The 13620-nt window shown below is 36.0% G+C and overlaps 1 protein-coding gene across 1 annotated transcript; it reads left to right on the plus strand.

Moving 5' to 3' along the window:
- The first annotated feature begins 364 nt into the window (after positions 1-364).
- On the plus strand, positions 365-12871 carry si:rp71-46j2.7. The gene is made up of 16 exons (XM_046850253.1): positions 365-941; positions 3298-3415; positions 3603-3816; positions 4129-4271; positions 7263-7407; positions 7516-7571; positions 7692-7855; positions 7950-8054; positions 8418-8543; positions 8641-8739; positions 8824-8982; positions 9652-10267; positions 10801-10864; positions 11134-11306; positions 11392-11477; positions 11561-12871. Exons 1-16 carry the CDS (start codon positions 750-752, stop codon positions 11648-11650), a joined length of 2550 nt encoding a protein of 849 aa, XP_046706209.1. The 5' UTR covers positions 365-749; the 3' UTR covers positions 11651-12871.
- Positions 12872-13620: the final 749 nt, after the last annotated feature.

Below are 13620 nucleotides of genomic sequence, written 5' to 3' on the forward strand. Positions count from 1 at the left end.
TGGTTAGCATATTGTGGGTTTGCCTCTATATTTGTGCTCTCGAAATCTTTTGAAAAATGCAGGTTGTTGATGTCACCACCTTGTTTTGGAATTTCCTCCACAGCTGTGACATTTTTTTGGCAAACCTGTTTGCAGCCTGTGGGGTCCTTCTTGTTCAGACCAGTTGCTGTACTGCTATGCCCAATGCATATGCAAGATATTTGAATGTTTTTTCCTTTTTTCTTAGTTTGAAAATGACTCGCTTTTTACTAGCAAACCCCAGGCTTCAGACCAAGAGTAGAAATTCAAAGCTCGTAATTGTTTAAGCAGGCAGTGAAACGGCACGCCTGAGAAACAAGAAACACCTGTCAGTCACCTGCTCCAATATTTTTTGATCGTTAAAAAAAAAGGTGGGTCTAGAACCAAATATGTCTGGTTCTAGATATGTATGTCAGCAAATGAAAGCTGTTATCAGACCTCTGAGCTTCATTTGCTACTCGATCTAGTCCGATTGCAGGGCAAAAATGTGATTTCTGTAGTCAGGAAATTAATTCTCAGTCACAAAGGTTTAATCCAATTGTCCGCGTTTTGGGTGGATTTTTTAATGTTCTCATCGCCATCGTGTGGTCATTATTAGTATCACAGTCCAACTCAACTTAGACTTTTCTCTGATTTTTAAAGTTGCGCTTATCCGGAAGTGTTTTTATAGAGAGCGATACGTCCGAAGTGGAGCAGCTGTGAATGTATGAAAAGAAAGCCCAAAGAAGGAAATGTATCTCTGGCGTTGTGTGTTTGCTGTCGTTTTTGGCTTGGTATGGTATTTTTCAGAGTTCGGATGCTTTTTGGTCCAAGTGGGTTGCTGTGCTCTTTGTTTGAGTTTATTTACTCTTGGACAATGTAACAACGTGAAATGTGAAAGCAGCAGCCAAACGGACTGTGCACCGGATGATGATGTATCTCAGGTATTTGATCTTAATAAATAATTTATTTTTTATTTTTTAATTATTATTTTTTGTCAAAGTATGTTCTCCACATTAACGTTGAGAATAAGTGTATTTATTATCTACATAAGGTACATCACATCTACACTCAGGGAGGTAAGGGAAATAAGAAAAGCTTATGAGAATGCACATAAAGGACGTGATAAAAGGTTTTGTAAATATATAGATATAGATATATAGATATATATAGATAGATATATAGATATATAGGGATGTATTATTATCATCGTTGCCAGGTTCAGAGGTGCAAATGCACCAGTGATGATCTACATCGATTTGTCGAGTTGACCAGACTATGACCCAGAGCTTTTTAAAATAAAAAGCTTTGTAATGCTGAAAGAATGGTGTTCATCCTTTCAGTAAAGTGCGAGAGATATGCAGAATTTACTCTACCAAAATGAATGGCACTTGTTGCCATGAACTTATAGCAAAATAATACCACAAGTATTCAACCTGCTTCCATTTCTGTAAAAAGATCCATGAGTCAGAGTGAAGATGAAAAAAAAAAAATTTAGAGTTAGTCGTGAGCAAGTTTCATTTGCCGAAAACATGGTGGAAACTCAGTGAACACATGAAGAAAGTTTCTCTTAAATTCATATTTAAAATACCATTAGAGAGGAATCGAGAACATCTGTTAACAAGTGCTACTTTTGGCAGAAACCTGAATAGTACTAAACCCCCCTCTATATAAATAGTTTCTTGATGGACAAAATGGAGACATCTTTAGGGAACCTTTAAATCCCCACCCATATGTTGAATCTTTAATCTTTCTCAACTACAGGCATATATTCAGTGCAGAATAGATATTATCTAAATTGTAAGCAATGACGTAAGGAAAGGCAGCATCCATTCTGATCAGGAAAAGGCAAGTGTGGGTGCAGGTATTAATTCTACCTAGGCAGAAGCCACATTTGAGTCTACTGGAGGCCAAGATCAATTGATTAGCAGTGGCAACATGTGATTCTGTTGATTTGAATGAAAACTGGAACCCACACTGGCTCAATGTGGATAAAATTGGTCACCCCTGAACTAAGGTATTAAGCCCTGTTAGGACATGCAAACCTAGCTGTTTTAAATACCTTGCTCTAGTATCTTGTCCATAATTTTTGTATACACATAACTACATTTTTTGTATAAAATAAAATGACGAACACTACAATGTATTAACTAATGTAATATAGAAATTATACCGTAACCAGACCCTTTGCAGATTTTAATGATGTGTTGCTCTTCTCTGTACAATAAAAAAAAAAAACTAAGTTAAGTTTCGGCATTATGAGGAAAAAATAATAATGCATAATGCGACGGTGTGTTTGTTGACCCCCGAGGGTTCATTTTGTGCATCATGGCGGATTTTGGTGCTGATTTGAGACTTGGCGCATCAGTAAAACAAATGTTTACTGATTAAAAATGATCGGTGGAATTATAACATAAAAAAATTACATAAATAAATGTGTGTTGTGTTGGAGGTTTTAATTTTGCCACTTTTATATTGATTTATTTATATTTTTAATAGAAATGGTCAAACAGAAATGCGTGCTGCATTAATCGTGGGTTTATAAAATTAGTGGTAATTTTTAAGCCCTAAATATATTAATAGAAAACGAATGTTACATTTTGCTACCTAATGAATATATTCAATGCTGAACAACCACCATTTTGAAGATGAGGATGATCAGGAATGTCTCTTTTTTCAGTCATGTTTACATCGCTGACTCCCTCTGTCTCATCCACGTTACCCCCAGACTTCTTGTTGCCTTCTGTCTTGCTTATTGTTATCTTAGTGAACTAGCATACATCTGTGGTGTGAGAGAGCCAGGAAATGATACAGCATTGGTAGATTTAAAAAAAAAATTGAAAAAGCCACCCAATTACGTGAAATGGGCTGAAAACGGTGCGTAGTGAGAAGAAAAAATATTGACATGTAGCGAAATAGATTAAAGCAAAAGTAACGAGCCTGGTTTGGAAATGTAAGAAGTAGAAAGTACAGATATTTATGTAAAAATTTTATCAATTAAAGTGAAAAGTTAAATAAATAAATAGTGAAATAAAGTACTGATAGTAGACAAATCGACTTAAGTACAATAAGTATTAAGTATTTCTACTTCGTTACTTCCCACCTCTGACAGAAAGACTAAGAGAATATATGCGAATATAACTTCTTATACTCTCAATTTTCCTTGGGCAGTCTAATTATATTAGAACTGATTACTTTTACCTCAAGTTGAATTCAGAACTTAACTGATTATAATACTGTCTAATTGAAAGTTCACATGTTATAACTGTAATAATAATGTTATAACTGATTTTATTACAGCAGGAATTTGCGACTGGCCATTTACTTGGCAGTGATGAGCCAGATACAGCAGTCCAAACTGTGGAAAAAGCAGCTCACCATTCACAGTACCCAAATATCCAGAGGTCAATTCAGCACAGTAAGTCTTAACTTTTGCTTTTGTTTTCTCAAAAGTACCTAATGAGTCATAGACATTACTATTTTGACAGCTGTAAGACTCTTTGGCTGCTCATAATAATAATCTATTATAAACATTTACATTTTATAATGCCCAGTTTGTTCAGTAAGGTAAGCTTTTTAAAATTATGGCTATATGTGTTTTGTAGTGTTTAACTGTGCCTACAATGAACTGGTCCTGCCATGGAGCACTTCTCCAGAACTTGGAGACAGTCACCCCCTACGTGCAGCATTGCTCACTGAATTCAACTTTGTCATGCATGAGATCATTTGCAAGGCCAAGGACATGGATCTCCCACATATTACTCTTGGCTGCATTCAGCTCATTAGCCAGCACCTTCACAACACCAAGCAAACAGATGGGTAAACATGCATCTCTATAGTGGTTCAAAATGTAGTACAAATTACTTGGTGTGCATTAGCACACATTCACATTCTTATATGCATGTCACTGTTTTTACTTCTCTGTTTTCTCTGTTACATTCTCTGTTCCTGAAGAGGTTAGTGTTAGTTGCAACTTACTGTTACAAAGCGTGCAAACCGTCATTGCTTCACTTTTTCTTCTTAAATGCACCGCAAATGTTGATGCAGACAATTCAAATGAAATTACTAGTTCTAAATATCTCTATATGGAGATACAGCTTGTGTTTATGACTCTGCTATTAATTTGTTCAGGTCCCCAGCCTTCAGTTCTATTGCTAAAGAGATTGCTGTTATTAGGGGCTTCTGTGAGGCCCTCATACACAACCTTTTACCAAAACACCTCTGGGAAACAAAGGTGTACTACTGTGTCTTACAAGAAATTCTGGTAACAAAAGGTTAGTGCTGTTTTCTTGCATGCGCACTGTTGATTCCACCAATGGTGTTGGTCAAGAACATTCCACATAGCATATGTAGCATTACAAAATACGAACATATGTAGGGCTGCAACAACTTATTGATAAAATTCGTTAATGTAATTCGTTGTCAATGAATGCTATTCTCGATTAGTTGGGCTGCTCAAGTTACAGGTTAGAGTGACGAAAAGATAACACACCCGCCTGCAAAAATGGCGGTCAAAAAGCACTGTCCATCGCTTCGCTCTCAATGAAAATCTCCAGCTCCGCCTCCTGTCTTTTAGTAAATGCCACTGTCTCTAAACCATACAACATAGCAGGTCTCACCACATTCCTATAAACTTTCCATTTCAAATCTTGCAGCTACTCTTCTATCACAAATCACTCCTGCCACTCTTCTCCACCCACTCCACCCTGCCTGCACTCTTTTCTTCACTTCTCTAACACTTTTCATTACTTTGCACTGTTGACCCTCAGGTACTTAAACTCATCCACCTTCACCACCTCTTCACCCTGCAACCGCACCACTCCACTGCCCTCCCTCTCACTCACACACATGTACTTGGTTTTACTCCTACTGATTTTCATTCTTCTTCTCTCCAGCACATACCTCCACCTCTCCAGACACATTTCAACTTGCTCCCTACTCTCGCCACAAATAACAATATCATCCGCAAACATCATAGTCCACTACCCATAACTTCATGGTGTGACTGATTAACTTTATTCCCCTGTAGTTACTGCAGGTCTGCACATCTCCCTTATACTTAAAGATCAGTACCAGCACACTCCTTCTCCATTCCTCAGGCATCCTCTCACCTTACAGAATCTTGTTAAACAATGTTGTTAAAAACTCCACTGCCATCTCTCCTAAACATCTCCATGCTTCTACCGGTATGTCATTTGGTCCTACCGACTTTTCACTTTTTTATCCTCTTAATCGCTGCTCTCACTTTCCTACTTACTAATCCTATCCACATCCTGCTTCTCCATCTATACATCATCCAACCTTCTCTCTCTCATTTTCCTTATTCATCAGCTGCTCAAAATACTCCCTCCATCTTTTCAACACACTCTTCTCACTAGTCAACATATTTCCATCTGCATCTTTTATTGCTATAACTTGTAGCACATCCTTCCCAGCTCATTCCCTCTGCCTCGCCAATCAGTACAAATCCTTTTCTCCTTCCTTAGTGTCCAACTTCTCATACAGCTCATACATATGCCTTTTACTTGGCTTTTGCCACAACCCCCTTTTTATCTTTTACCACGTCTCTTTCTCTTCTTTACTTTTTTCTAATATCACAGCAAGTACCTTCCTTGCTGCCTCCCTTATCACTTTTGCAATAGTTGCCCATTAATCCAGCACCTCTTCAACACCACCGAGCCCCTGTCTGACCTCTTCCCTGAATCTCAGACTACAAAATTCCTCCTTTAGCTTCCACCATCTTATTCTTTTTTTCAGTCCTTACTCTCCTCCTCTTTTTCTTCACCTCTATAGCCATCCTACCGACCACCATCCGATGTTGTCTAGCTACACTGTCCCCTGCCAACATTTTACAGTCTCCAATCTTTTTCAGGTTGTATCTCCTTTATAGAATATAGTTCACCTGTGCACCTTCCTCCACTTATATAAGCTATGCTCCTTCTTCTTCTTAAAATATGTATTTACTACTGCCATTTCCATTTTTTTAAAGCAAAATCTACCACCATCTGCTTCTACATTTCTCTCCTAAAGGCCATACATATCCATCACACCTGTTCCCTTCACAAACATGCCCATTGAAGTCCACTTTGATCACCAATTGTTCGTTCCTAGGTACACTCTCCAACACTTCATCTTACTCACTCCAGAATTTTTCCTTTTCCTCCATCTCACAACCCACCTGCGGAGCATAAGCACTGATTACATTTATTATCATCATCCCTTCAAATTCCAACTTCATGTTCATTACCCTATCAGAAACTCTCTTCACCTCCACTACACTCTTACTGTACTCTTCCTTCAGTATCACCTCTACACCATGGCCGTACTCCCATTTCACTTGGTCTCCTGAACACACAACATACTGTATCTACCTTTCTCCGTTCCATCATACCAGCTACCTTTCTCACTTTACCAGTCATTGTACCAACATTTAAAATGCCAACTCTAACCTCCACTCTCTTCCACTTCTCCTTTCCCTGCTTTCTCTGTAGACGACTTCCTCCTCTCCTTCTTCTCCTTTGTCCAATAGTAGCCCAATTTCCACTGGTACCCTGTTGGTTAACAATACCTATGGCAGTTGTTTGTATGAAATTTAGTTTTGTGATCTGCATGTTTGATTTGGCACGTTTTACTTTGGATTCACTTCCTAATGCAACCCTCCTCAGTTTAACCAGGCTTGGGACTAAGCGTGCACTGGCTTGTGCAACCCTAATGGTTGTGTTTAGTGTGCAAACGATAGTATTCATATGTTATTCTGTTAATTATTATTTATTTTATATTAATGTATATGTCAAATTTAAATGGTTAAAGGACCTCTATGGCAGTAACAGATTTTTATTTTAATTAATCAATTTATATGTTGACCATAAACATGATTACACATGTTGACAAAACTGTAAGTGAATTTACAATCATTAGATGTACATATATCAATTAAATGAAACTAGGAAGTTGCATACAAAATAAAAGGTAAAACAAATAATTAATTGTATTAATACAATTTAACAAAAACAATGAAAAAATAGACATTATTAATAGACATCATAACTTATAAATAAAGAGAAATAAAAAAATATTGCCTTTTCCAAACATTTACAATCTTTGTTTATGATACTCTTATATGTTACTAGTAAGATTTTTTCCCCTTATAGAGTATGTTTTCATTTTAATGGTGATGGGAGTTAAATTATTTTACTAAATAGAATTATTATTATTAATTTTTACTCCATGTTGGTTTTTACTTTTCTTTTTTTGTTGATTAATAGCAATGGCATTGGTGGAAATGCTTTCTAATCCAGACAGCTTGAACCAGCTTATCATTTCTCGGCTGGAACAAATGCCTTCAAAAAACGAGATGAAGGGAGTACATGTTCCAGATAAAGACATTCCTTTTAGTGAGAACAGTGATGTGTACGTTTCATAACCATTATGATGATTGTCTGTTTATTTATGTTCTATTATTTATTAGCAGACATTGTTTGTTAATTTAGTAAATATAAGTTGATTTCTTTTTTGCAGTGTTCCAGCTGAAACAGAGGAACATCTATCTAAAGGAATCAAAGCTAAAAAAAAAGGTGATACATTTTTTATTATAAATTAATATTCAGAAAAATATAGGCTTTGACTTGTGGGATAATAAATGCACTCTTTTTGGGAATTACTAATCACACTGTTCCTTATTTATCATTATCCAGGCAACAAACTGAAACAAGGGTTTTCCAAGATGTTCGAGGGAATAAGGCATAAGAGATTCAAAAAAAAGAAGGTGGAGAAAGACATAATAGAAATACCAATTCGCCATCCTGCATCAATAGAGTGTGATAGTGAAAACAATAAAGATGACTCCAGCTTTGACTCTGTGAGGAAAAAATAAACCTTAATACTAATAAAAAATAACCTGATTGATATTTGGGCTACTCGTGTGTCATTTCTTTTAATGCTATTTTTGCTAGCATGATGTGGAAAGTCTTACATGTTCGATTCAAGAGAAGAGGATGGAATTTAAGCTAACCTATGAGATGTGGAGGGTCGGTGAATGGTCAGTAACTGTCACAAGTGTAAGTCACTTTTTAATATTTTTTTTTTTTTATATCCGTACTGTACTTGCAGATGTATATGAATATATATTGTTTGGGTGGTGAATCATTTTCAGCACTACGGTGATAGTGCAGGTCAAGTTTTTTAACACAGTGTGCACTTACTGGCAATTGGTGACATATTCTGCATCAGTACAATAACACATTAAACTTTGTGTACAAAAAGCATTCCATCGAAAGCATACTGACTGTTTCATATCTACTGTTCAGAGCGAGAGAGAGAGGGAGACAGAGAGAGATGATGTTCCTTTTCCCTGGCCAAGAAAATGAAATGTACATATAAATTGTTGGTTTTATGCTAATTAACCACAAAGGTACTCCTAGGTACAAATGGAAGAAAACGAATTGTGTTTCATCATTCACTTGGAAGAAAGTGACGATCCTGAGAACCTTCACTGGGACGTGAAAAAGAACCAGTCAAACATAAAACAGTTTTATGATCAGTTCAAGGTGAGAAATGCATATGGTTTGTAAAACAATGCTGCTGTTTTTCATTTGGGAGTTGTATCAGTTGGAACTCTTTTTAACCGATTGAAAATATTTTTAGGAAATAGGAGAACTGCCTTCCTTATTGACAATAGTGGAGAAGCCAAATAATGAGTGGAATAAAGAGGAAACAAGAGGCATATTGGAAAAGTCCTTACAAGTAAGCTTTACAAATGATGGAATAATAATAAAAAGCCTTCTATTAAACAACACATCATTCACATCTACCTCTTTAATTAATTAGGAGCTAGTGAAAAAATCTAAGCTTGGTAAATCTGAGCTTGTGTTCAATTTCCTTGGTCCAATTAACTGGATATTACACGAAGAAGAGCATGAAGGAGGGATGTGGGATCTTTTGGAGAGGATTGCATTCTTCCTCGCTCCTAGTAAAGATGATGATGAGGTAAATATGTGGACCAAATGACAGGCTATGTGTTACTCTACAGACTATAAAAATAATTTATCTTGATATGGTGAAATAATGTGTGAACCATTGAACCAACACAACAATTAATGTAGAAAAAAAAACACCTGGAATTGGAACAACTCATACATTAGCGTCATTGGATACAACAACTGTGTTCTCTGAGCTTTTATTGTGCACTTTTTATATTACGATAAAGCAAATTGCAGAGTGAAGTGATGAAAAGAGTGATGTGATAAAAATTAGTTTTCATCAGCAAACAGAATTTAAATGTTAGATTCTCTGTAGTTGATGTTAGCCATAAGTAGTGTAAATAGAATTGTTCTCCCCTAAAATTGTTTGCTCGCGTTGTTTGTAATTGTAATGTATATAGACGTGTTTGCCATTACAATTTTTTTTGTATATATTAATTTAGTAAAAAAAAAAAAATTACAACATTATTAATTGCGTAGGGTGGCATGATGGCACGTCATGGTTAGCATTGCCACCTCAAAGCTCCAATATTCATTCATGATTGTTAACTTTGTCAAGTTTTGTAACGATCTCCTAAACAGGACAGGATTTTTTTACTTTTTGGAATTGTTTAAAAATGTCTTTCCTTCATTGGTTTGCCACTGATAATGTGCAAAATCTCATTTGATTTCCTAGGTTAGTAACTTTAAAGAAGATGAGACACAACATGAAGACACACATGAGCCCACACCTCAATCTGACCTGGATACTACTATTTCAGTGTGTGCAGCTTCTATAGAGGAACAAGACAAAGAAAATGAAGATGGGTCGTTGGAAGAAGACGGAGAACCTTCACACACACCTGAGCAAAATTCCACCGATGAGAGTGCAAAACAACACGCCGACAAGATGTGTGTTGTTTCTCATGTCTGGGATCAACCTGAAGTGACTCCTGTTGAAATTCAAAGTGTTGCTGTAAATATAGCTCAATATGCCAAGATGAATTACCCTAAATTCAAACTTAATGTTAAAGAACAGGCTTCATCCCCTAGCTCATCTGAAAGCGATGAGGAAAGCTCAGGCCATTGCACAAATGATGCTGTTTCTGGCTGCAAGTATAATGGAAATAAAAGCAAGGAAAATCTCTGTCACAGAAAATCAAAAGAAACTGATAAACCTAAAAGGAAGGAGATTGTATCTCATCCTGAAGAAGAGACATCGAGTCAGCCAGAAGGGGAGACAAAAATGCCCAACGATTCGAAAGAACCTGAGGCCAGTAAAGTTATATTTGATTTGCTGAAGGAACTTTCTGGTAGGTTAAGAATAAATGTCTTTTATAACGTTTTAACAACTTGTACATCATTGAGTTGTGTCTAATAAGCTGTTATATATTTACTAGAACTATAGAGCATTTAAATCCTGAACTTCCCCACTCAGAAAACATTTTCTTAAGGGATTGATTAATCCCATGGGACCAGTCAAACAGGGGAATAAGTATAAGAAATCAGTAATAACTCGTAATGATAAAGTATACATTTATATAATTAAGTATGACACACACACACACACACAAATTACTTGACCCCACTTTGAGAACTATGTTTCACACGCTTCAGTAGTGGTCAGTTTCCCCAGGATTGTACCAAAGTCCTAAAAGAGGCCGTACATTATAATATTTTTCTTTCTTGTTTTCTAATGATCACGACTACATTTTCTTGTGATCTTGACATAACATTGTTTCTTTGTGATAAGTACAAGCCTTGCTGTTCCTATTGTTTTAGAGGGGACTTTATTGACGATGAAAATTAAATCAATTTACCTTTAAATAAAATGTTCTTTCCACAGGAAATTCATACACCATTAAATTCATGAAGGCTGTTGTGACACCATTCACACCACTGATAAATAAGTAAGTTTTTTTATTTCAATGTCACCTTTTATTTTAAGCTTTACATAAATATACCTGATTGTCACCCACTTTCTCCATTTTGGAAAGTACACAAAACATAATTTTACAAAGTACAAAAAAGTTCATGTAAATGCTTAATATACTTTTATACACCACACAGCTAAATAAAAGTAATTCACTTTTAACCAAAGGAAATATATTTTTTAAAAATCTTAACTTTCAACATGAGTTTTTGAACTTCTAGAAAATCTTTTACTTTTGCTCCTTAGGAAAGTGAAGGCTTTTTTAAAAAAGATAAATCCATCAGAAGCTCAGATTGCCATCTACATCGATGGCCTTTGTAATAACATATGGCCTGATGGGGATGTACCACAACCTCGAATTCAAAGCAGTGACAAGAATGAGACCAAGCAGAAAGCACTGCAGCTCATGACTGAAAAGTGTATGTATAGCTATATTTAATGCAATATTTTCAAATTTTCTGATTTTAACTTGTTAACATTTATTTCTATTTCATGGTTTAATAGTTGCAGGCTTTGCAATTAACAAAGCCAATGTGGAAAGCAATTTCAAGATCTTTCAAAATGAAGAAGAAAACAAGAAGCTGGTTTATGTGAGTGATGATATACATGCTTCAACACTACATAATTTTATTTATTTTTACAGCTTTCTAATTTTTATTATTTCTGTTTTTAGATGTTGCTGATTTATCTATTGAGAAAGTTCTTGCCTGGAGAACCTTGTTTTAATGTGATGTCTAAGCTAAATGTGAAGCCTACTATTTAATATAGTTTAATATAGTTTTAAATATTTATTGGATACCATGTCCTATTTTCTAGAAATAATTTATGTTTTTTTAAAATCACTTTCAAGTCAAAAAGAAAATACCTCATTTTAAGAACTTTGTTCTGCCCACATTGTTTATCTGGTAGCTCTAGGACATGGACTCAACACTTTATAGTTACTTGTTGAAGATATTTGGCATTTAAAATATATTGCACATTGTTGACTGGTCAGCCAACTTCTGTTACCGCTTCATCTGAGACGGGGACACAGTGCCTGGAACATTGGGTGCAAAGCAGGAATACACTTTTAATAAGATGCCAGTCCATTTCAGGGCACCATGCACATACATACTCACACAGTAATTAACACCAGGTAGGAATTAGATTAGCACCTACATGCTGAACCCAGCAAAAACATATCAGTGAACTGAGCTTGGAATTGAATTGAAGACTGTGAGGCATCAATGCTACCTACTGCATACACTGTACTATGCAAATTGCACATTATGCTTATTATTGCTCAGAAAGAAATGTTATATATGTAAGAATGTACAGTCAGATATAAAAAATATTTGGACATTGATACAGTTGACAAAGTGAATGTAATTTGAATAGTTTTTCACTGTCTATAACATTACATTTATATTTAATGACATTAAGGGTATTTACATTCAGTACAAATTCTTGGAAATAGTGTTAGAATTAAGAATTGTTTTACACTTGGTTCCCCATTTTTAGGCGACCAACTGTATTTTGGCAAATTAACATGATCATTAATCAAATTCTCATTTTTGAATACTTTGTTGTAAATGCTACATAAATGTTAATGGAGAGGGTGTTAGAGAAGTGAAGAAAAGAGTGCAGGCAGGGTGGAGTGGGTGGAGAAGAGTGATAGCAGGAGCGATTTGTGATAGTAGGGTATCTGCAAGAGTGAAAGGAAAAGTGTATAGGACTGTGGTGAGACCTGCGATGTTGTATGGTTGAGAGACAGTGGCATCGAGTAAAAGACAGGAGGCAGAGCTGAAGTAGTAGAGCTGAAGATGTTGAGTTTTGAACATCTTCAGGACAGGACATGGACAGGACTAGAAAAGAGTTTATTACAGCGCATGTAGGACGTTTTGGAGACAAGGTGATGGAGGTGAGATTGAGATAGTTTGGACATGTGCAGAGGAGGGACATGGGGTATATCGTTAGGAGAATGCTGAGGATGGAGCCACCAGGAAGGAGGAAAAGAGGAAGGCCAAGGAGGTGGTTTATGGATGTAATGAGGGAAGACATGTAGGTATTTGGTGTGAAAGAGGCAGATGTAGAGGACAGAAGCATATGGAGATGCTGTGGTGACCCCTAATAGGAAAAGCCAAAAGAAGAAGTTGTAAATGCTTTGTTGTTAGTTACTTGCTTAAGTCTGGAACCCATAGATGTCACCAGATATTTCTTGGCTTGTGTTGTCTCTCTCTGCCAGGCTTATTTTTTGGGCATTTTGGCTTCAGCCTTGACCATTGCAGGACATTGGCTTCAAAAAGTGTGGCATTCATAGAATGCATTGGCTTATCATCCAATGAGTTTTAATTCTTTTGGGTGAATTTGAACAGGCAACATACACTTCAGAATGCATTCAGCTGCTATTGTCAGTAGTTACATTAATAATAAATACAAGTGAATCACTTCCATTGACAGCTATCATGAGCTAACCCTAACCCAGCCTAATGAGTGTTCACTGGCAGTGACAGCTTTTGGGGCTTCATACTAAGACTTAACAGTAGTTAGTTTAATATCTAAAAGTCTGCACTTGTAGATTATATTCTTTGTTTAATTTAAACACCAGTAGTGTTTAGACAGTGAAATGCATTTTGTCATTGTCCAAATAATTATGCACCTGATGATACTAAATATGTACTATAGCGACTTATTCTTGTTTAATACCTTGATCCAATTTGTCAGCTCAACCGTAATTAAAAAATGTTCATTAAT

This window comes from Silurus meridionalis, chromosome 5, assembly GCF_014805685.1.
Source record: "Silurus meridionalis isolate SWU-2019-XX chromosome 5, ASM1480568v1, whole genome shotgun sequence".
Lineage (NCBI taxonomy): Eukaryota > Metazoa > Chordata > Actinopteri > Siluriformes > Siluridae > Silurus > Silurus meridionalis.